General features: G+C 54.5%; 1 protein-coding gene across 2 annotated transcripts; it reads right to left on the bottom strand.

Annotated features, from left to right (window-relative positions):
- Positions 1-1,771: 1,771 nt before the first annotated feature.
- On the bottom strand, positions 1,772-24,396 carry Sema7a (semaphorin 7A (John Milton Hagen blood group)). Of its 2 annotated transcripts, none has more exons than XM_021206863.2 (14): positions 24,186-24,396; positions 10,947-11,089; positions 10,429-10,470; positions 10,041-10,133; positions 9,747-9,834; positions 9,488-9,598; positions 8,818-8,957; positions 8,130-8,314; positions 7,230-7,338; positions 6,937-7,135; positions 4,273-4,400; positions 3,935-4,089; positions 3,730-3,791; positions 1,772-3,408 (listed from the first exon to the last, which is right to left on the bottom strand). In XM_021206863.2, exons 1-14 carry the CDS (start codon positions 24,361-24,363, stop codon positions 3,047-3,049), a joined length of 1,995 nt encoding a protein of 664 aa, XP_021062522.1. In that variant the 5' UTR covers positions 24,364-24,396; the 3' UTR covers positions 1,772-3,046. The 2 variants fall into 2 exon arrangements, with proteins under 2 accessions (XP_021062522.1, XP_029399291.1); XM_029543431.1 differs by lacking the exon at positions 24,186-24,396 and adding an exon at positions 24,046-24,136 and having other exon boundaries at positions 2,412-3,408.

The following is a 24,396-nucleotide window of genomic DNA, read 5'->3' as shown; positions in this document are numbered from 1 at the left end:
GAAGGCTGCTGAAGTAAGAGAAGGCAGGGGTCACCCTAGAGATCACCCAGTGACCTCTAGGAAGAGGTCAGGGTTAGACACATTCCTCACTAGCTGCTCTGCTCACGTGGGGACTGAAGCCCACTTCTTCCCTTCATCTGAGGTCTCCCTGAGGAGGCTGTGAAGTCATCTGCTGCTGCTGCTGCTGCCGCCGCCGCCGCCGCCACCACCGCCATAACTATAAGATGGAGAACAGAGACTGGAACTAGACCCTGTGAAGCTCTGGAGGGAAGAAGTCTGCCCCAGACCACAATAGGCACCAGTAGCTGAGGACTCTGCTCCAGCCACAGATCTGGATTCCTCAATACCTCAAGGCCCATAGTCCCTACCACTTTCACTATTTTTGCCACCCTGGGAAGATTAAGAGGAAAAAGTGTCCTAATAGTAAGCCCTAGGCTAGTCCAAATGAAGAGGAAATGCTGCCGGTGAGGGCTATCCCAGTTTTAGGGACTCTTCTATAGCTCTCTAGAAGCTTGGCCTATTCAAAGAAACTGTCCCTAAGTGGCCATGCACCCCTTTCTAAGCCATGGCTGCTCTTCAAGGACCCAGGTTCAAGTCCCTGCACCCACATGTTGACTCATTACCATCTGTAACTTCACTTCCAGAGGACCTATCACCCTTTTCTGGTTTCTGCATGCACTAAGCATGCACATGATGCAGATATCCATGCAGACAAAATACCCGTACACATAAGAGAATATAAATTTTATAAATATAAGTTATATATTTATAAAATATTTTATATATCTTTAAATAATATAAATTATAAAATATGTAATTTAATTTAAATAAAAACAATATAAATATTACATTTTTATTAGATATTTTATTTACATTTCAAATGCTATCCCAAAAGTTACCTATACCCTTCCCCCCCCCCCGTCCTGCTCCCCTACCCACTTCTTTGCCCTGGCATTCCCCTGTACTGGGGCATATAAAGTTTGCAAGACCTAGGGGCCTCTCTTCCCAATGATGGCTGACTAGGCCATCTTCTGCTACATATGCAGCTAGAGACATGAGCTCAGGGGATACTGGTTAGTTCATATTGTTGTTCCACCTATAGGGTTGCTAAATATTACATTTTTAATGGGGCTGAGGAAACTGGAAGTAAGGTCACTAGGGGAACATGAATTTCTGAACTGTCAGGTATTACCCCAATTCCATCCCATTGTCACTGTCCTTAGTCCCGACCTCCATCCACTGAGCAGCTTTTATTCCCTGCCATTTCTCACCTGCCTCATCTCCAGCCCTTTCTCCAACGGGGGATGCTCAAGATGGAGACAGAGAGGCATGCAGCCTCCTCTGTCCCAATCCCTTCTCCTTTCCTTCCCAGCAGCCTGGCCAAGAGCAAGCAACCATTCCTTGGTCGTATCCTGGCACCGCCAGCCTCCTGCACACACCCTTCTATCACCACATCCTAGTGTTCCTCATTGGTCAGTTTCACCCCTCAGATGGGTCACCCTTGAAGATAGGGAGGCCTGGTAACTGCCCATAGAGTGATTCTAGCCAGGCCTCCCAAGGGAAGGGAAGGGGTTGGAGCTATGGGAGGGGAGGGGCTGCAGGCTCACATTCCCCATCCCTGCCCCTCTAGCCCTCTAGGTCCTCTGAGCCCTCCTGCCAGCAGGATCACCAGGGGAAGCCGAGGCGGGTGATGTTCACACAGGCAGGAGGTACTGACAAGCTGGAGTCCCACTCAGCACCACAGGCGTGGAAGACAGGGCACAGACACAGGTAAATAAATAGCTTGTTTATTAGTAATATGTTACATTATTAAAGTGCATTGAGAAGAGATAAGGGACGGAAGCTGGAAGGCCCCCGGCCCCAGGCCCTGCCCCAGACACAGCTGGAGAAGGGTCAGCTCTCTGCTGAAATCTATGGACCTGGGACTGGGAGGCCCACTTGGGAAGCTCGGCCTGGGCCATCTCCACGGGAATTTTCACAGTTTAGCCTAAGTTAGGACATGTCCTGAGCTGAAGGTGGGAGGTTAGGAGCATGGAAGCACAGCCCCTGGGGATGGGGGCTGAGGGGAAGGGAGGAGACTCCCCCTGCCCCCCAACCCACAATGCCAAGGGCAGAGTCCTGGAACCTCCCCCTGTGGACCCGGCTCCTCCTTCAAAATGATCACGGCAAATCTACCTAGGGCTCAGTTTTCTTCTTCGCTCTCCCCTGTCTCCCTCACCCACCCCTCCCATAACCACCCCCCCACACTGGAAGCTCATGCCCTCAGACGGGGCTCCCGGGGCAGAGCCAGCTCATGCCACTCTCTTCAAACCCATGCCTGTCCCTGGACTCTGATCCTATCCCAGGGAGCCCCAGCCTGGGATCAGCCCCCCCTTTCCCAGACCCTCCCTCTACCCGCCCCCCACCCCAGCATGTAGTTTTGGTATTTTCATACAGATGCAGTCAGAAGTAGCTATACATGAAATAAGCCTAACATAAAAATAGAGCTTTTCCCGCCCTTCCGCCCGGAAAGCAAACATCCTTCAATAAACATGCAAGGCGCTGTCCGGTGGGACCCAGGCTGTGAGGGAGGTACAGAGGAGCAGCCCGGGTCTGCAGGGACACTGGCCACCCAGCAGTGGAACAGGGAAGGACACAGCTGGGTACAGAAGGTCCCAAAGGACTCAGCCCCAAGGTCCAGAGATGGGGGTCCCAGCTCCCCTTCCCAAGCCCACTGCCAGGCCCATGGGCTCTCACGCCAGGTACATCACTGCATGAAGTCAAGTGTGAGGAGATTTCGAAAAAATATTCTCGAGAAGATAAAGTCTTGAGTTGCTGATGGCCCAGCTTCACAGTCGGTGCCTTCCTTCTACAGTCCCTCACTGTCCCTACCCCACCTGGGCCCCAGCAGCCGCCTGCGGCTGGACGTCTCCAGGCCCTTTGTCCCCCACTGGATTATTCAGTACCCCTGGAAGAATCAGTGGACAGGGAGCTCCCGGGCCGGCCGGCTGAGTGTGACATTTTTCTAGTACTCCTGGGCCTGGGGTGTACCCAGCTCCTAGAAGTCCTAGTGAACCAGCAGACCAAGTATGAGTGTGGGCAGGACCCCCAGCCAGAAGGAGGCGGCCAGGGCCCGGGCATGGCCCATTAGCTGCTCGGCCAGTGCTCTGTCCTCTGGCAGCAGCTCCCAGTGTTGAGCCTCACGGAGGTAGGAGCCCTCTTGGGCCTCGCAGCGGTAGTGGCCATACTGACGGGCCGTGAGGTTCTCAATGAACAGGATGCAGCTAGGGCTTTGGTGGCCTGGCTCACAGCTCTGTTCCACATTCTCCTCGTGGCGCCATAAGTAAGTGGCGTGGCGGGACTCCATGGGGCAGGTCAGGTAATATCGAGAGTTCCGAGCCAGGGAAACCTTCTGCAATGGAGCCTCGTCTGAGAAAAGAGGAGGGAACGGGCATGAGGAGGGGTCGGGACACTTGGGAGCCTCTGAGTTCTACAGACGCGGCTTCTAGAGCAAAGTTAAAGGAACACGGTGGAGATGGGTGCGGATCCTGACTTTTGGGTTTTTTTTTTCTTGTATTTTTCCCACATCCCCAGCCCTCTCATGAGCACCCGACATCATGGGAGTTCACTCAGCATGATATGGTCCAGGGGCCTCAGGTCAAGGTCATGCCTTCTGTAGATCAAGGTGACAGAGGCATAGCTGTGCCTCCTTCATCAGCCTGGGGCCAAGGTTAGGGCTAGATGAGATACCTGGTTTAGGGTTGGGACACTCTCTGTGTGGCTCAGCTGGATTAATGGACTGCAGCACTGGCCTAGAATTAGGAGGAGCAAACATCAGCGGCTGAGAGGCTGTAACCGAGCGCCCCACCTCTCCTCATATGACCCCAGCATGATCCTCCTGTAGCCCTTCAATGCATCCCATTCTGAGATCTGCCTTCCCTCGGGGCCAACGTACCGTTGGGAGCTATAGATAGACACGCAGCGGTCCTGGTCCCAGCCACAGTAGGGGTCTCGGGACATGAGGCAGCCATGGCAGCCCCCGCTGTAGACCTCACACATGTCCAGGGGTACCTGGCTCACTTCCCACTGGGAGGTCACATAGAGCTTCCGCTGGAAAGAGAGCAAGACTGGGTCAGGCCAGAGCCCTCCACTGAGTCCTCAAGCTTTGAAGAAGGGAGACTCTGCCACCCTAGAGGTCCTTGGAAGGGCACGCAAACTGCAAACAGAGTTGCCCTCTCCTCTGCCAGCTGTCTGGGTGGTCCCAGGGGTATAGAGTAGGGTGGGACGGCTCACCCGGTCAGCATCCAATGATATAGCCTGGATGGCCGCTGCACGGTGAAAGGGCTGGATCTCCATGATGTTGAAGACAAAGCTGTGGTCCTGGTCCCCTGATTCTACCACCTTGTGAATGGTGCCCCTGTCTGTGGGTAGTGAGCAGAGGAGAGAGTCAACAGACAGAACCCACCTCAGTTAACAGCCATCTTCAAGGCTGGGCTGCCAGGAAAAAGACTCCGGGCGGGGAGGGTTTGGGAGTCATGGCTCATGCGAGTGTCACAGGACTGGGGTTGGGTGGGGTGAGGACAGCTGACCAAGGAGGAACAGAGAGCACAAGGGCAGCCTGGAAGTTTCCAAGGCTGATCCCCAAAAGCCATTCCCTCAGTGAGTGCCCCCAATATGCCAAAGGCTTACTGGAGGCTGCAAAATTAAAAAGCAAGCCAGGATCAACGCCTCGCATGACCTTGGTTACCCCTTCCCTCCTCTGCCCTTTGAGGTAGGCGTTATCTCCCTTACTCTGCAGATAAGGGAGGTGTAGAAAAGCTATGCAGTTTGCTCAAGGTCACACAGGTCGTGAGCAGCAGGGAACAAATTGGAACCCAGACAGGTCAGAACCCCACATCTGGCCTTTCTTTACACATTGCGTGCATCCTAGGTGCCTAGGGGATATATTGTCTTTAACTGTTTATTTTAGGTTTTCAGAAAAGTCGTGCAGAGCCCTGGTCTAGCCTTCTCCCAGTTTCCCCAGCTGAAAACCTTACATAACCGGGGTAAATCGTCACAGCTAAGCAGTTGACGCCAGTGTGCGCCTATTCACTCAGCTACAGACTTCATTTGGGTTTCTTGGGTTTTTCCACTGAGTCCTGCTTTTGTTCCCGGAGTCAATCCAGGATTCCGAGTTGCACTTGGTCTTAAGGGATATTTTAATTTCTGTAAAATCTTAGATCTGAAAAGAACCTTAGATCCCATATGAGGACTCCCAAGGTCACATAACCAGACTGTCTGCTGGAGCAGCTTTCTCTCCACTGGCACCTGTTGGGGACTAATGGGTATCCTGACCCTGGTCTTCCTAATCCCACCTCAACTGCTGTCCCAGTTTCTAGAATAGCCTTTTCCTTCTCTCCTTCCACACCCCCCCCCATCTCCCAGGGCATCATCTGCCCCAAAAAAGCAGTCAGGTGATGCCTACCTAAGTCGGTTCCTCCAGGCTAGTATTTCAACCTGCGGGCTTTGAGATGTGACCAAAGACTACCTAAACCCGACAAACCCCCAACATGGCCCCTGACCTTATCCAAGACAGGCGCAGACACAGATACAAACAGGCAAACAGACCCCAGTTCCCGCTGTAAGAGCTTCCATTCTCTGGTGAGAACCTAGAGAATTCTTTATTTTTATCTGGCCCCATTATTTCTAAATGCTGCAGGCTCTAAACTAGTGTCTCTCCCATGGGCCACAGGAAAGCTAAGAGACTCCCTCCATAATCCCTGAGTGTATGTATAGCCCACACATGTAGGAAGGGAGTAACAGGGCTCTTGGCCAGCCTTCCCTGTCCTGTACTGTGTGACCTCCCTTCCCTCGTCTGCAGTGTACTGTGGGAAAATCCTCTCTTTGAGATTTCCAGGATCCAAAACAATGACCCCAGGTCTCTAGCTTCAAACCAGGCCAACATGGCCAAGGAAGCCCCAAAGTGGAGCAGCAACAGGAAGTTACTGGAGGGAGTTTGAACAATGGAGGGATGGAGCCTGGGCCCTGATGAATGGTCCCAGTGGTATAGGGTCCTTTCTAGTTTCCAGGAAGGCCCCTGGCCCAGGCCCACAATGGACTCCCAAGCGATTTGCAGGATACCACCCCACTGTGAACTGGAGATGAGGTGGAAGACACAAACTCAGCGCAGGGTGCATCAAGGCTGTCTAGAGCATCTCTTGGGCATTCACTCAGCCTTCTCCAGGGAAGGCTCCCCAGGAAAGAGAGGGGAGAGGGTGTCTCAGGCCTCTGTGAGGCTTTGCCGCCTTAAACTCCATTACATGGCATTGAAGTTTTTGCATCCTACCAACTTTCCAAATTCTTCCTCTTACCTTCATAACCCCAAAGTCTAATTGAAGGCCCATGATTCTTATTCCTAATGGCAGGGGCTCCCAGGAGGCCCAGTGCTCAAGGCCACCCCCCACCCCCCAGCCCTGGCTTTCCATGTCTTTTCCTATGGCTTCTCCATAGGGTGAGACAACTGGACCAAAGCGGCACCTGGCTCTGCTCATCCACTGCATTTCTGCCTCAAGTTCTAGTGCACGATCTTCTGTCAACTCAGGATGATTTCTCTTTTCTCTCATCTGCCTCATGTCCTTTAGGAGGCCCTCCCTCTCTGCCTGGGCTTCCTCAGCTGCACACACTAACCCCTGACAGCTCCGAACACTCAACTCTCCATCTACACCTAAAGGCCCAAGCAAGTGTGACCTACAAGGTTCTTTGTACCTTCCATGTCTTCTGCTTTGCTTTGTCTCACCATGTAGCGTTGGTTGGCCTAGAACTCACCCTGTAGACCAAGCTGACCTTGAACTCATAGAGATCTACCTGCCTCTGCCTCTTGAGTAATGAGAAATTAAAGGCATATGCTACCATGCCCAGTTCAAGTCTGTTTTTACAAAAAAAAAAAGGGGGGGGAGGAGTTCTGGGATAGCCAATCACCTGTGGTTAGATAAAGCACATGGAAGGTCTCTCCATTGCTGGCTTGCATGCGGTGGACGACCACTTTCTGGTAATGGTACTTAGAGTGGAACAATGGTGTCTTCAGAGGCCCCATAGGTTCCACCCTCTGGGCCACCTCCGGGTGACTATCAGCTACCTGGAAGGTTTCTGTGGGTATGGGCTGCTTTTTTGGGAGGCACTGGGGAAGAGAATAGAGTAGGTCAGTGGTGACTGGGAGGTGAGGCCAGGAAGTGGTGACTGGGGGTTTGGGACATGCTTGGTCAACAGCTCACCATGCCAGGTCGAGGGTTGGGAAGACCCATGTGGTAGCCTTTGAGTGATGAGGTACGGAAGACTCTGTCAATGTCACCAAGCGAATACACGCAGACAGCAGAGTAGTTCCTGCAGGGATATGCAAACCACATCTGTAAGGTGTTCAGGATGCACCCACCTCCACTTACCCTGGCCAGCCCTATGCTAGACGGGGCACAACCTGCAAGCTCTGCGAACCAGGACTATCACTGGAGCAGAGGCCAGTGCCTAGCATATCAAACAAGGTTTTCACAGGGGAGGGACAGAAGAAGGGAAGGAAGGAAGGAGGGAAGCTCAACTACAAAGTTGTCCCCACTGCAACCTAAAACCACAACCTTGGTTCTGTTTCTACATCACTGAGTTTCACAGGCCACCTGTTCTTGCCTTTTCGAAAGAAAAAGGAACCTCATCACAGCCTGAGTCATTCTCTGTCCCCCTGCCCTCCACCCCCACCCCCGACAGTCACAGGCTGCAGGGTGCTGAAGCCTCAGGAGCCCAGATCTTCAGGTCCTGCCCAATCTGTGGCTCTGGCTCCGTGCACATGAGGAGAGCCAGTGCAGGGTCTTTCTCCACCCCCAACACTGTCTGCTTTATTTTCAATCAATGAAACTGATTACAAGGTGTGAATTATCAGGCAGTGTTTGAGCAGCTGTGATCACACCCTGCACCCCAGCCTTTCCCAGGCCTAGTATCAGCTTTGGGCACACATATGGTAGAACACATAGGCAGGAATGTGCACGTGACCCATGGCCACACACCGTGTGTACAGAAATGAAAACACAGCAGTACACACATCACACTGCTGGACACCACTACCGCACACACTCAGTAAGAACTCCAAGTCTAGCACCTGGCTGCTAATGCCATGAACTACTCCTTACCAGGGGTTGGAGAAAACGCCATAGACCCTGGTATCTCTCCACTGGCCACTGGGGTCAGGGAGCAGGAAGACATCTTGCAGCCGATTGAAGTTCCTGTTGGTGGCCGCATCGCTGCAAACCAACATGGCTTTCAGGAAGGTGTTCCACTTGGAGACGGACAATGAACTCTCACCACCCTGGTCCCCCTGGAAGGACAAGAAGGCAGAAGAGTGCCCTCAGCATCTGATGACACACCAGAGGCACCCAGAGTACTCAGGCAGGGCAGGTTTCAAGGGGCTGAAACCTGTGCAGACCTAGGCGAGCTTTCAGCTGGGCTCCAGCTTGGTATGCTCGGGACCCACGCTGGGGCCCTGCAGATGAACATTCTGGGTCCTCCATAGCAGACAGAATTGGACACACATCTGCTACTTTCACTTATGCACACTTGTACACAAGCACACAATACAGCAAATCTGCACAAACACAACACAGGTAAACACATGTGTACTTACATACTCACATGTTTGTTCATCCAATATGCATACAAAGCTAAACCGCATTTACTCACAGGCACATGATAGCCTGTGCACACACATTGCCACAGTTTCATGCATATGTGCATGCACGCGCACACATACACACACTCCTATTGTATATATATACAGATACACTATCATTCATCCAGCCACCCCTCACAGAGCTGGCTCACCCTGCACAACTGGGCCACTCGGGACACATTGAGAGGAGCCTCGGGGTTCTTGTCAGGGTTGTCCTCACGGAAGAAGTAGTAGATCTTATCGTCATAGGCTTGGTCTTGGTGCACGATGGTGGCCTTGATGAACTGTGGGTCTGCCAGGGACATGGGTGATAAGGTATGAGGCTAGAAACCTGTGTGGCAGCCATTCGACCTTGCACTCTGAACAGTGCTTAAGGCCCATGGGGCCCTCAGCTCTAGAGCAATACCCCACACCTGTTATGCCCTCCTCTACAAAGATGTCATGGGCCCAGGAGCAATGACTTCATGCCTAGGGACTGCAGGAAAGTCCCTGGGGTGCCTGTGTCACTTCTGCCTAATCAACAGAGCCTTAATGAGGAAGATGGGGCCATTGCCCCACATGGGTTCATGAGAAAGCTGAACTTTTGGCTCTCTGGGCCTCATGCTAGCTCTCGGCTTCTTCTGTGTTTGCTCCCAGTGTCAGTCAGACCCATCTGGCCTCCACACCTCGATTCCTCCTCTCTCACAACTCAGACTCCGCAGTGCTGACTGTTTGGATCTGTGCCTCTTAGGAAGTCCTCCTGGCATACATCAGGAGGCTATCTGCCACCCTGGACACTCACACCCCTTGGTCCACCCTCAGCCCAATCAGGATCTGACTCACTCTGCATGACAGTATCACTTGTGTACAGTTCACTCTCGCCCCGAATGCGTCGAAACCGAGGGATCTTCCCGTTGTATTCCTGCTTCCGGATTGTAGAGTATACTTCATCCCCTGGGGTGGCAGGAGGACATGTGGGTAAGAGCAGCATCTTCTCTAAGTCCTTCCCCCAGGCTCGGGCCCCTGAACAAGGGGCTGACCCTCCTACCCCGAGCCTGGTACAGCAGCACCCTCCCGGGGCCCCTACCCAATGCTGTTCTACCTTCAAACAGAACCAGGGAGTTCTCATCCGGGCTGAAGGGGGCATAGCCTTTCATCTCACCAAGTGACATCACCACACTGTCATTCACCTGGAGGAGATCAGAGGTGCAGATGGCCACATGACCACCGGCTACTGCACCCTGTAAGGGTCAGTTGCCCAGCCAGGAGCCTACTCTCCCAGAGATTCTGCTTAGGGTAATGCCGGCTTCAGAATCTCTCACCTCTGTCTGGCCATGAGGGTCTGACACCCACCCAGGAAATGGGGACTGCTCAGGCACATGGGAAGGGTTCTCACCAAGTTCCAGCAGCTGGGCTTCCGGGCATTGGTGCCACAGACCAGCAGCCCATTACCCCGCCTCTCCAGAAGAGTGATGTAATTCTCACAGTCCTGTGTGGGGAAGGAGAGAATTAGGTGGGTGGGAGTCCCTGGTAGGTCCACTAAGATCTGACATCTTGGGAAAGAAGACATCCAAAAGGGCTGAGCATAGGCAGCAGGCACCAGGGCAGCTGACTCTATCCCCAGTGAACAAGGCCTGTGTCAGGAGCCTATCTCTCCCCCTCTGTCTAGGGGCCCAAAGACTGGTCATAAGTCTAGCAAACTCATGTTCCCTCCCTTCCTTGACTCTCAGGATCTTCTTCCCCAAGGGGCTCACTTTTCCCCATGGTTCCTCCCCTCGACTCACCTGTTTGTCCTGACAGGACCCCTTTGTGGAGCCGATGTTCACCTGGAGGAGGGGGAGAAGCGTTAATCCCCCGTCCAGGGGTGAGATGCCCCTGAAATGCTACCCACACAGCCTCGGGGCAAGCTCCGGATGAATCTGTTATCTTTTCCATCTTCCACAGATGTAATTGAGACTTGGAGAGTGTAAGTACATTTCCCAAGGTCACAGAAGCTCTTTGTCTGATACCAGGGACAGAGCCGAGCAACCGCAAAAGGCAGGTTATGGGTTCTGGAATCCAGCTTCCTAACCTGGCACCCCTCATCAGCACTGCCCGGCCATGCGTGTTAGCTCCCAGTTTCTCTCCTCATAGCCTGACTCCCTACTCCAATGCGGACTACCTGTAGAAGCCTCCCCAGGACCCATGTGTGAGGTTATGGAGGTAGAAGGCCATGTGCAGAAAGATGTGCCAGCTCTTTCCTTCTCCGTACCAGAGGTCAAGAAAGAGGAAGGAAGAGGGAAGGGCAGGGGCCCAAGCTCACCGTACGCACGGAGGCATTCTTGCCCTCGGGGAAGTTGAAGTGGTAGACCTTGCCACGTCCACCCACCCAGACGGAGAAGCTGCCCGGCTCATGGAAAAGCACGGTGTGTGGCTCATGCTGGCCAAAGTCCACATGGTCCTGCCCTGTGCAGCATGAAAAAGAAAAACACCCTGAGCAAGAGGACCCTGGAGTTCCCACAGGCATGCTAGACCCTGCTGGCTAATTAACGCTCCAAGCTCAGGGCACTAGAGGTTCAGAGACAAGGCCTGGTTTCAGTGGACCTGAGAAGTAAGGAATGCACTGGTGGACTCCAGCAATCACCCGTCCTCGCCCAGAGCCATGGTTCCTTCCCCACAATGTGTGTTGATTCAGAGTGAGGGGCACTTTAGGGATCTTAGGGAAACCAATCCCCTTTCCCAAACACACACACACACACACACACACACCTGAGGGGCTGTGCAGGTATGGGAAGGCCATCAGCTCTGTACTGGGAGGGAATCTCCATTTCCCTCCATCTAGAAGCAAATAGCAGGGCTCTGAAGCTTCCCAGTTAGGGTTCAGATCCCCAGGCTGCCATTTTATTCACAGCTGAGAAGTTGTCTCCAACTCCTCCTGGCTTACCCCAGGTCCTTAGAGGGCACCATTTCAGAACTGTAACAAATCTCAACATCTACTCCTTCCCAGTATACAGTTGGGAAGACAGGTCAAGGGAGAGACAGCCCCAAAGTGCAGGAAAGCAGGTGGGGAGCGGACCCTAAATCAGTCCCTCTGCTTCCGTCTTCAAAGCTAATCTCTAGCCTGATTTCACCTGCCCACATGTCAACTTTCAACTTCTTCTGGGACTCAGCTCTCTGTCCCAGCAACTCTGGGACAGGGGACCTTCAAAAAGTACAGCCTACGATTTTCAGCAGAAGGGCTGACCAGGGCAGTTTTGCCCAAAAAAGAAACTGTCTGCAGCCATCGCCTCCAGGGAGAAGCTGTCTCATCTCTAATGACATTGTTGAGGTTGTCCTGGTTGCAGGACTAAATTACAGGGATGAGATGGCTTATGGCCATGCCCTCAGCAATCAACCATAGCCACTGTCCCCTCACTGCTGATTAGCCTGGGCCTCACCCCGGAACCTGGTCTGACCACTGTGTTGGTTTTTTTTTTTTTTAGCTGCAGCAAACTTTGGGACAGCCAGTTTGGCAGTGACACTCAAGCAGGACACGACTCGGTTCAGGCAAAAACAAACTGCCAGTTCCTCAAGGGCTGCCCTAAATCCTTCTTGCTGTTACTTAAGCCATTCCTAATGATCTTGCATCCATCAGAGGCAAAGGACGTCAGGAACACACACGTCTCCACAGCCAAGTGATCCCAGACAGACAGTGGGGATAATTCAGATTCTGCATCTCTGCTGTGGCCTGGCTCACTGTGCAGAGGAGGAAACCATGGCTCTCTTGGGGGACAAGCCTGGCCCAAGGTCACATCAGCAAGCAGGGCTGAATGTTTCATCCGGACAGTATCAGTTCTCAAGAACATTCCTGGATATGTGAGCCTAGCTGGGTACAGACCGAAGTGCTGAGTCTGCTGCCTTCTGACTGACCTGGCTCTCCTGGGGCACACCAGGGGCACATCACAAATAGCCTGATCCAGCAATGAGGGTGGGAACAGAGGGACAGGAACCCTACCTCTCACACCCTAGACCCCCAAAGCTGCCCCTCGTTAGATTAGCCCCAGATGTGCAGGGCAGGGGCTGAGAGCCCAGCTCTGTGCTGCTTTCCGGACAGAAGTGCTCAGTGGTGGCAGAGCATGAGCACTGTCCTCCGGCTCTCTCCCAGCTGGGATAAAACTGTAGAGCTGGGCTCAGCAGGCAGCAGACACTTGGTCTTTCTGACTCATGGCTTTCCCTTCACCCACAGCCTAAGCAGCAACATGAGCAATCCACAGCCCAGGTCCCAGGCAGCTCAACTTCCCTCACACTTCCGTAACATCCAGTCTGGAAGACAGGAGGAAAGGTTCATCTCTGTGCCTGGGGATGCTGGGCTACTGAGACCTACAGCCACAAAGCCAAGAAAAAGAAGCACTCCCAGGCCGGGCTGGCTACTTCCACCAGTCTTCTTAGCTCCCGAGCACCTGCATCAAGTTCAATACCCTGGATCCTAAAGAAGTCTTGCCCACCCCTTCCCCATTCCCATGGCTTTTTGAAGGATGCATTCAAGGCTCTGCCTATTCATAGACTGGGCAAACTGGAGTTTCCATTTAAAAGGTCTAGCCTAAGAGTTCACTTCCCCAACCACTTTCTCTTTGCTGTCTTGTTGATTCAGAGATGGGGAGGCAGATAAAAGCTAGATCAACCAGGAATGGGAAAGAGATGTGCGAGAAGGGACGGGCAAGGGACAGGGAGGGACAGGCAAGGCTAGTGTACAAGTTAACTCAAGGGGAAAATGGCACCAGAGGGGACCATGGAGGGAGCCTTTGTCTGGAGGTAGCAGGGCTGTCAAAGAGCAGTCCTGGAAGTGAAGCGAGGGTGGAGGAGACAAGCACAAAGCCTGGGGAGGCACTCCTCAGAAGTGTAGATAAGAGGCACCCACACCACAGGAAGGTCACTAAGCAGACAGTCTTAGGAGGGAGCCCGGGCTGCTCTCAGAAGACCCTTAGGAGCTTTGAAGGGCAGGAGAGGGTGTCGGCAGCTGAGTAAGGGTAATGGATACAGCCAGGGCAGCACTCTGTTGGTCTGCAAGCTTGTTTCCCTCAAGCCTGGGCAAGGTCCGAGTGAGGGAAGGCATGGACTGCTGGCCCCATTCTGCAGAACAAACAGAAGCTTAGGGCCAACCCTCCGATGACCCTCAGGTTTCTGCCCCTCCCACATCTGGGCCTGGTGATGTGTTATGAACTAGGGGGAAGAAGGAGATGGCACCAGCTCAGCCCCAGGACAAGACCTTGGCCCATTCTCCACCCCGGCCCCGGCCCAGGCTCCCGGCACTGCCTGAGGCCCTCAAAGGGCCTGATTGTGCCCAGGAAGTGTCAGAGCAGCAGTTCCATGAATACATGAAAGAAAGCTTTGTTCAGGTCGGCAGGATGGGGGCGCGGGGCAGGAGGGCTGCCTGGAAGTGAAGGCAGCAGCAGCAGGCCCTTTTGGCCAGGATCGCCTCAGAGAAAGCTGGGCCAAAGGAAGGGATGGCTGCAAGGCCCTGCCTAGACAGGGGCTGAGCAAACTGGAGTCTACGTCTGAAAGGTCTAGCCTAGGTGTTTACTCCCCTAAACACGTTCTCTTTGCTGTCTTGCGAGCCAAAGAGACGAGAAGGCAGATAAAAGCTAGACTGGCCAGAAATGGGGAAGGGGTGTGCAAGCAGAGGAAACTGCATGAACGGAGCTGAGTGTGTGGTAGTAGAGGACTGCTACCTGACAGAGAATTAATGAAAGAAGAATCCAGAAGGCTAGGTCTTGGTGGTGGGGCAAGAAAGGCACAGATAGCCCAAGGACATATTGACCATCAGTCTCTTCCTACGCCTGCGACCAAGGAGCCAGGCCAGGAGTGGGAATGTCTCCCTTCCTCCAGCAGTCCCTCACCTCCCAGCTCCCCCTGCTTCCTTTCCATCCTGTGTGTCTAAAAGGAGCACCGTCTGGCACGGTGTCTCCCCCCCCCCCCGCCCCACTCCCCGGCCTGACGCATTAGTGGCTGACTAAGTGGTAGCTAAAAGCTCCCAGAATAACCAGGGGTTCAGGCAGGGGAGGGGGCTAGGGGCACACAAAGAGGACATGGCCTCAAGGCAGACTAGACACAGGAACGGCCACCCCCAACCCATGTGATTCAGAGCCAATCAGGACTCTCCTGAGCAGAGTCCTCAGGCAGCCCCATAGCTAGCTGATCCATGGTCCCTGAGCACCCCCCCCAACCCCCCAGTATAGGGTTCACAAGGCTAGTCAGATGTAAGTGTTGGGGAGACTACAGAAAGTGGCCCCATGCAGACATATCACTCCGGACAGGGTGTCCATAGGGCCTTGGTTCTATTGCAAAAGAGAAAAAAAAGAGCAGGCTTGATTCCATTTGGGAGCCATCCTCCCGTGACCATCCCAACAGTCAGCTGACTGTAGGAAGTAGGGAGGTTTTCTCGAAGCAGGCTTGCCTAATGAAGGATCCGTCCTCCTCTCGTTCACTCTGGATGCTGTACCATCTGCTCCCATCATTCCCCATAGCCCGGATGCTTGTGAAAGAGGAGGGCAGGCTGGGAAGGGTAGAGTGAGGGTGACTGCCTACAAAGGGAACAACAAGGGCTGGTCCTTGACCCACTGAACCCGTCAGCTTTGAATGCTAACCTCCAAAAGCCCTTGGAAAGTGGGCAGAGAATGGCAAGAATGTGGGCATCCCAGGAGGAAATGCCTGAGTTAAGTCACCAAGGAGCAAGAGCCTGGCCAACCACAGACTGGGGACAATAGCCATATCTGGCAGGGACCTCCTCCCACACTTGTGCCCACTCACACCCTCACCCTCGGAGAAAAGACTAAAGAGCCGCTTGGGAGCTCACCTGCAGTCCCTCTACCCTTCGGAGTCTCATATAATACACATCAAGGCAGGCGCCCAGACGGCCACCAAGCTGGGAGACTTGGGGGTCACCGAGACTGTGGCATTGATCCAAAGGCAAACGCACACCCAAGGGAAGCTCACAGACTTGGGGACCCACCTTGCCACTGCATCTCTCTAAAGCCACCCTCACTGGGGTCTTCTTTGAGAAACTGTTGTGAAAAAGCGGCTCAAACCTGCATTTCTCCGCCTTACTCTCTCCTTAACCCTCCACCCTTACTCACCAGGCCCAGAATCGCTAACTTGCTAAAGGAAGGGAATCACCCAGCCACCTGCCAGGTAGGGCCCTGATCTCCCAAGGGCCTTTAGTAACCCAAAGGCATGACTAATTCAAGGCAGGATGGTGAGGAGAACCCCCTCCTAGTGGTGGCAGACATGCAGGGACAGATGTTTCCTTAGCTCTGCCTCTGATATGGCCATTTCCAGATGGCACTGACCTGGTGTGATGAGCAGATTACGGCTACTGTCAGGGCACTGGTGACACCTGTGCAGGGCTGGGTTCTGACAGCTGCCAGGTAAGTGCCGTGCCAGCACTGGTAGCAAGGCCCTAATGTGGCAGTGTCCCTCGTGGAGTAATTAGACGTCCACCCTCATTATCAACAAGCCTACACTGCCAAGGTCATGGGTGGGAGGAGAAGATATCTCAGGTGTTCGTTCAGCCCTGGCTCCAAGAAACCACCCACTCCCTTTGGCATCCAGGCATCTGGTTGTTGTTTGTGAGCTGGGACAGGGCCTCCCTGAGTTCAGTTTCCCCTTCTGTGGCTGGTGGAGATGCGGGTTGCTGGTTTGTTATGGCCTGGATTTTATGACCCATCATGATTCCAGGAACGACCACAACGGTTTAAGTTCATGGGTTGTTAGGGGAAGACTTGAGTGTGCATGCTAGCACAGCTTTCTGAAAGCAGAGCAACTGTAAATGCGACATCCTCGTCTGCCTCCACTGCCCAGCCCAACAAATCCCCACCACCCTGCAAAGAAGGCAAGACAAACGTCTGCATCCCCATTTTAGAGAGAGGAAAAACTAAGGCCCTTCCAAACCACCAAAGGGCTGGGACCACTTGCATACATCACCGTGACCAGAGGGTTAGGGCTGCTAGACAAGGACGCTGGGACAAAGTTCTGACGAGAAGTACTTTTGGGAGATCTGAACTGAGCAGGGCTCAAGGGCTCAGGTGGAGATGGAAGGTGGTCACTGAGCCCAGTTGGAGTCAGGAGGAGGTTCTGAGCTCAATCCCAGGAAAGGCAGGGAGCCCAGAGCCAATGCCACACCCTATCTAACTCCAAGCTGTTCTTTGGCCAAGCAGGTTCCCAAAGCCCTAAAGGTCAGCTAATGGCTACTTCAAAGCAGTAATCGGGCAAACAGTACAGAGTCTGCTCTTGGGCTCAGAGCCAGGGCAGGGGTGGCAAGAAGGCAGAGGATGCCTACCTCAGCCCAGGAGGGAGGGAGACAGGTGGACGACTGTGGTGAGACAGAAGGTTCCCAGCCCCGGCTTTGGCCTGGATCAGCAGGGGACACAGTGTGAGGGCAGGCAGCCAGCATAGCGTTAAGGCAGGGTCTGGGGTGCCAGAACTGCAGAACTGCATTCCATGAGAAACTAGAGATGCTGCAGGAGGAGGGAGGGGGAGGGCTAAAGGAAGGGGGAGGGAAGAGGGGTAGGAAAGCAGAAAGAGAGACAAGGATGGCAGTGGTGAGGCTAGCCCTCAGCAGGATCTGCCAGGTGCTATCCCAAGTGGGTTTTAGAGCTATTAACTCAGCAAATCACTAAGCTCATATGATGCCTGGTCTCTTCTTAGCTCTGCTTCACAGATAAGGTGTGCGAGGCACAGAGAAGCTAAGCAACTTATCCAGAATCACACAGCTCAGTATAAGCAGAGCCTGACACAGACTGACTAACCCTGGGACCTGAACGTATTCTACTGTACTCCAGGGATGGACTCTCAGGGACTTCCAGGGAAGCCCCTTCTATAGCACTGAGGAGAGTGAAGATGAGGGAGGCTAGAGTCCAGACAAAGGCTACTTGCCAACAAATGCCTGACCTCTACTTGTGACACCTTGACAAGTGTATCTGAGTGAGCATGAGTATGCCTGTAGATGGGACAGGAATCTGGGGTGCAGTATATCACCCTCGCCCTAAATGCTAGCCAGTATGACAAACTGGGGAGATAAATCTGGGATCTCTGTCCTTACTAGGAAGCCGTTGGGCTGGGTATGCACACCAGCCTTTGTCTACTGTACACCCAGGCTCCCAGCCAGTCAGCACTCACTGGAGCATGCATCTCCACCCTGGCCCTAAGCTCAGGATCCCACCATAGCTCCCAGGCTGGGACCATCCCCGCAGGGACCAGTCCCCAAAGCAGGGCATCCCCACGATGCCTATTCCCCACGTGCACTCGGCCAGTGCTCACAGCCCCGTCCTTCCTCTGCTGCGTGTGGATCTCACTCGTCCTTGAACGTCTAACCCAACTCTCCTGGCTCCAGCAGTGTTCCAGACTTCCCCAGCCCTCACTACTCTGCCCTTGCACTCTCTGACTGGGTTCTGTCCACTATCTGACACGTTCTCTTCTCTCAGATCACACTGGGTCTGGTGGGAGTTCACCAGATATGTGAGGTGCTGTGAAGGAGGGCTCACCGTCCATTGCCAGGGCTGGGCAAGATAAGAAGGTCCAGCCTTTAGGAGGGGGTAGCCTCCTACCACTCTTCGGAGGAGGAGACATTTTAGAAGAGGTCCCTGAGCCACCTATGGGGTACAGTGCTTGTCAGGATGCCCTTCCTTGGGATGCTGAGGCACGGCAGCAGCTATACTGTGTCCCCTATAGCTCTTGATCTTTCCTTCTCCTCTCCCTGACACCTCCTGACTTCCTAGGGGACCCTTTTCCATCACTAACGGCTGGCTCCCTTGGGGCAAGGACAGGGCTTCTCCTTTCCCTCTCCCGGGAGCTGAGTGAAGGTGCAGGCAGGGGTCAAGGGCTGGCTGCCCTCCACAGTGAGGGTCCCCCAGGACACTGGCCCAAAGCCCGGGGTCTTGATTAGAAGCAGGGGTACAGGAGGCCCCGAAGGATCAGCCTAAGCCCCAGGCTGCTGTGGTGGTTAAATCCAGATTAGCCTGAGCCACAACACAGAGCAACCGGCCCCCTGAGGCCCAAGCAAAGGCCAGATTCCAGGTAAAACAAAAGCGGGTCCAAATCTGAGGGTCTCGGTGGGTGTGGCTAGAAAGTCTCTGGGCTCTGTTAAACAGATCGAGGAGGTAGCAGGCTTTAGAAGCCCTAGACCCAGAAAATCACGACAGTAGACGAGGCATGGGGAAGGGGCAGAGACCTGGGCCACCGGAAAGCTCAGGGCAGAAAAACACAGCCCTGACACTACTTCTGCCATTTCGCCAGTGACCTTGAGTCTGTTCTGCCGTCCCTTCGTTTCCCCGTCTGGGGCCAGTGTGGTTGGTCCAGCTTCTCTCTGACATTTCTTTTCTCGCACCCTGAGCTCAGTTCCATCAGGCCGGGTAAGCTGAGTTCATCTCAGATGGTTCCTCGATGGGACTGAGAACGAATCCACAGGCAAGAGGAGGGGACTGAGGAGGAGGGTAAGTAGGGTGCAGGGAGGATGCCCCGGGGGAGCACTGGGTGCTGGGAGGGATGGGGAGAAGAGTCAGAGGGTAAGCATCAGGCCCTGGGGAAGCAGTGCTCTGCGTGGCTGTATGTTCTGGGTAGAATCCACACTAGGGTGTCCCAGAGGAATGGAGGGGTGTTGTGGAGGACAGAGTACAATCTACATATGGGACAGTGCTGCCAGGAGGAAGTCCTGAAGGAGGAAAAGGCTTGGAGAACCTTCTCCTGTGGTAGGACAGTACCATAGGACCTGGGCTGGCTACGGAAGGTCGAAGCCTCTAGACTCTAGGGATCCAGGGCTGTGGTCCTCTTACTCTCTCCTTTTTCTCTGATCTGCCTGGCTCTCACCGACAGCCAGATGTTCACACATCTGGCAGCTGGTCCTTCTTGCATAGCCAGGGCAGATCAAGAGCCTGTCTCTCCTATCCCTGAAGAGGAGCAAGGTTTCTGGGGTGGCCAAAAAAGGAACCCTAAGAAGCGGAAGTCTTTTGGTTCAGAGCTGCTAGTAAGAGGCTGGGAAGTACGGTGAGTCTAAGACACAGCCACCCTGAACTGGGGTCCAATGAGGAGGCCACGAGCGAGCAGCCTGCGACTCTAGCAGGGAACTCTAGGGTCACTGTTCTCATGGCTGCCCCCTGCAGGCTGAGCCTCACAGACTACCTGGCCTAGCACTCCTCAAAGACAAGTGAACAGTTTACTTCTCCCAAGTGCAGAAAACATCATATTCAACCTAGAAAATTATCTACTCTCAAAAGGGACCAAGGTTCCTGGAAGGGGACGTTGATCAGATGCATTGTGACTGTCCTGTCTGCAATACAAGGTTTGGATACAAGGGGGTTTCTTCTGCCTTACATGCAGAGAAAGCGCATGGCAGGCAGGCTTCCTACGTGAAGAATCCTCCCCTGGCCAGGAACTGATGGGGAGATCCTAGTGGCCCTGGACCCCACCACAACTTCCCTCAGGGACCTAGGACACCCTTGCCTGCCACCGTCTTTCTCTAGAAGGCTGCCCATGCAGTGACAAGAGGCCGGCTCGCATATCATCTCCAAGAAACTTGCTGAAGTCAGGTATGGCGATGCACAGGCCTTTAGTCCCAGCACTAGGGGGGCAGAGACTGGCAGATTTATGTGAGTCCAAGGCCACACTAGACTACATAGCAAGTTCCAGGCCAGTTGGGGCTACATAGTGGGGGTGGGGGTGGGGGTGGGGGTGGGGGTACCTTGCTGGATCCCTGGCCAAAGTTGACTCAACCCTGTCAGACAGGTGCTTCCCTTGTCCCTTCCTCACGCAGCCGATTCGTGCCTCTGTCATCTCATCTTTGCTACCTCATCCTCTGGCCAGGCAGACTTCCTCAGCCCCATGACTGTTCTCTGTTGCAGGTCCTGTCAGTGTACGCACAGGATTATCTGCCCAGGCTTCCTGTCTACGAGGACACTACCTCATTTAGTTTCTCTGCTGGACCCCTGAGTTCGATCTAGGACCAGCACGAAGCAGAACCCAGGCAGCGCCTGTTAAATGTGTGTCCGCCCTTGAGGTCAGACGCCAACAGGCCATTCCCTGCAACTTTCAGCCTATGATAGTGAAGAGAAGAAGGAAACAAGACTCAAGGATTTCCCCTGACTGTCCAGGTTTCAGTCACTTAACACCAAGATCTAAACTGGCCACTGCGGCTTCTGCTTTGCCCTCCACATCCTAAGGAAAAAGGAATCTGGAGGAATTGTGGCCCAGCAGTGAATGAGAGTCAGTCTCTCTCTCTCTCTCTCTCTCTCTCTCTCTCTCTCTCTCTCTCTCTCTCTCTCTCTCTCTCTCTTCCCCCCTTCACTTGTTCCCTCGCTCTTCTCACCTATTTCTACCTGAGGAGCCAGAGTAACTTAGATCTGTGTCCACTCAACTCAGATCTGCCGCTCCATCCCCAAATACCTAACTCTCTGAAGCTTCAACGTTCAGCACAGAACTTGGCAGGAAGTCACCAAGCATCTCTTGCAGCTTAGGAAACCCCCTTTCCTCTTGGGGATGGCCCCCCCTCCTCAGTCCTGCAGGGGGTTCACCTTGAAGGTGATGAATTCATCTGAGTCCCCCAAGGGGGCAGGGATTTCCACTGGAAATGCTGATGCTTTGAGAGCCCCAGCTGTGACCTCATCCCCTGGAGAAGGTGACAACAACCCCCTACCCTAGGGAGTGGCACCTTAATGGCTACCCAGAAGCTCCTAAGTCAACAATAACATCCTGTTGTTTAATTGGGCCAGAGGGGGAAGAACCAGCAGGGCAGGGAGAGACTGGAACCCCGACATTTCCCTTCTGTGTGTGGACAGGCTGGATCACTCTGACTAGGGGGTCAGGACCTCCACGGGCTTCTCCTTCTCCAGCTCTCGGGGAGCAGTACATAGCATAACAAGTATACCAACTTCTTGCCACACTACGCCCTCTCCTGCCATCCGATGTCTCCCGCCCTTGCTTGAAGGGTCAGAGTCACACGCTTACACTGATGACTGACTCACAAGTTAGAGATGCCCTGTAGGGACTACCTCCAGAGCTCTTCCTGCTCTGGCCAACTTTGGGAGTCAAAGACAGGTACACAGCTCAGGATACCCTGCAGTCTGTGATGGAACACCCTTCTCCCTGGTCCAAGCTGTTCTGCACCAGGCTCTCATCTGATTGCAAACAACTGCAATCTGGGACCCTCTCAGAGCCCCTCCTTTAATCTTTCCCTAAGGCTTGGAGTAAGGGTGGAAACCAAGCAAAGAAAATAAAGACATTTCTATACCTGTCCCAGTCCCTATTCTGTCCCAACTCAAAACTAAATTTCAAATCTATGTCTTGTAGAGAAATGTATGTGGGGTCACCACTATCCACACATAGTCTAGTAAACCCTGAAGGTTGCTATGTCCCATCCACTGGTAGAGAGCCCTAGGCTTACTGCAAAGCTTGGAAGGCTCAGGCGCTCTCTCTCTCTCTCTCTCTCTCTCTCTCTCTCTCTCTCTCTCTCTCTCTCTCTCTCTGTGTGTGTGTGCCTGGGTTGGTCCTATCCAAGCTCCCTACTATCCGACTGCCATGTGTTACCCCATAGGAGACAGGAGGCAGCTGTCAGCCGGGCGCACCATCACCAGCTGGTGGCCCTAAGGGCTTGGGGACAGGTGAATGGCAGAGCCTGTCTGGCCAGTGGGGCACCTGGCACTTGTGAAGGAGACTGCAGACTGTCCTTGGACAAGATTGGTGAGTGTCTGGTGGATCCCAGCCAGAGGGGGTCAATAGTGCATTACCAGTGTGGCCACTCAGTGAAGTGCAGGCAAGGGAAGCGGCACGTAGAGATGGGCTGGGAGCCTGAAAAGTGGGTAAGAGGGCTGAAAGCAGCTTTAAATAGTCTGAGGGTAAGGGAGGACTAAGTGCCAGGGATGGAGAGGCATGCATTAAGTGCTAACAAGTGGGTTTGCATTAAGTATGTGGCGGGAGGTCAAGGGAGGATTTGGGGGGACAAGTACAATCAAATGAAAGGGGCTTGATACAGAGGGAGATTCCAGAACACTTGGACATAACCGTTTGTCTCCTCTGGCATACTCATATGCATGTGTCCAAGACACAAGGGGACGGAGGAAGTTGACATGCTGGCAGGGACAGAGAAAGAGGCTGAAGTGGTGCCATTGTGGAGGGTGCAGGTATCCACCATGCCCTGGAGGTCCAGAGGTCCAGATAAGCTGCTCCTCTTCCACCAGGTACACCTCTGGCTGGATGGCACAGTTGGAGTCGAAAGTACCACGTTTATGGTTGGAGAACCATCTAAATCCTTCTCCTCTCCCTACCTGGCCCAGGACAGATCCAGGGTTAGATCAGAGACCCCTCCTGCACAGTGAGTGCCCACTCTGCCCAGTGACCTTGGGCAAGTCACATTCTCTCAGCTACTGCGGCAGTTCGGGCCACTCATTTTATGTGGGTTTCCCCCCCTCTGCTAAGAATACCTGCCCCAGATAATGCTCAGATTTCCGCAATCCCTGCAAACTGCCAAGGCATCAAAGGGACAGTAGGGACAGACAGGACAAGTACCCCCAGCCCCCGGTGTGAGTCCCCCATCACCACTAGGGGAGGGGCTGCAGAGATGCCAAATTTGGGTACAGATCTGAGTTTGCCTGGGGGCGGGGAGGCATTTGTGTGCAATGCAGGGAGGGGAGCTCAGTCCCTAGTGGCAGAAAGCCTCCAACCCCAACCTAGCCAGCTTTCTGTCCCACCGTCCGTGGTTCTAAACTGAGATGCCCGAAGAAAAGACTCCAGTCCCTCAGGTTCTCATAATCACTACAGTTCTAAGGATGCACACTCCTCCCCAGATACGCCGCTTGGGGGTCCCAATGGCCTCGCCCCACCCAACGGGCACTGTCCCCCCACCCCGTGCTAGTGCCGATTTCTGGTGACAACTGCCACGTGCGGGCAAGGGGGGAGCGGCTGGTCCTAGCATTACAGAGACAGCGCCCAGGTGCTCGGAGCCCCTGCACCGCACCTTGTCCCGGTTCGCCGCAGGGTGCCCACCCCCTTGCCTGGCCCGCGCTCCGGGCCGGGGCGGGGGCGGGGGCAGGCGGCGGGGTCTTTGTTCCCGCAGCCCGAGCGCAGCGGCGGCGGCAATGGGTCCGCGCCCCCTTCACCAGCCGAACCCGAGCCCCGCGTGCCAGCAGAGCTCGCAGCTCGCAAGGAGGAGGTTGGGGTGAGGAAGCTGGCCTGGGGAAAGAAGGGTTCTGTATAGTAGACCCCGTGGCGATAAGCCAAAGAGCCTCGGTGAGACAGGGGCCCGCAGCCTCCCCCCGCGCTTGGGCGCTGCGGCTCGGGCTCAGAGCTGCCGTTGGACTTGGAGCGCCACTTGGCTGGGCCCGGGCCCCAGCCACTCGCTCGCACGCTGCAGCGCTCCAGCCCGCTCCGGCGTGACAGTACGCACACTCACAAACACTCACCCGGACCCACACGCTCCCTTCGGGGCCAGCCTGAGACCCGCAGAGCTGCGCACACGCACTCTCTCCGGGTGCCGCACACTCTGCACCCGCCCCGCACAGCGTCCGATCCCGCGCCCCGCCGGCCGCGCGGCGCCGCCTACCTTTCCAGACGGCGGAGATGCGGGGTCCGCTCCTCGAGTGGCCTTGGGCGGAGGCGGCGGCCACCCAGAACACCAGCAGAAGCCGCAGCCGCAGCGGGAGCCCGAACCGAGCCGACAGGCTGAGGACGCGGGCGCGCGGTGCGCTGGGGGCGGCACGTCCGGGAGGAGGAGGCGTCATCCCGCAGCCCCGGAGCGACAGCGGCAAGCAGCC

This window comes from Mus pahari, chromosome 10 (genome assembly GCF_900095145.1).
Source record: "Mus pahari chromosome 10, PAHARI_EIJ_v1.1, whole genome shotgun sequence".
In the NCBI taxonomy this organism is placed as follows: domain Eukaryota; kingdom Metazoa; phylum Chordata; class Mammalia; order Rodentia; family Muridae; genus Mus; species Mus pahari.
The sequence above is the reverse complement of the archived record's forward strand: the minus strand, read 5'-3'. Positions and strand labels throughout refer to the sequence as shown.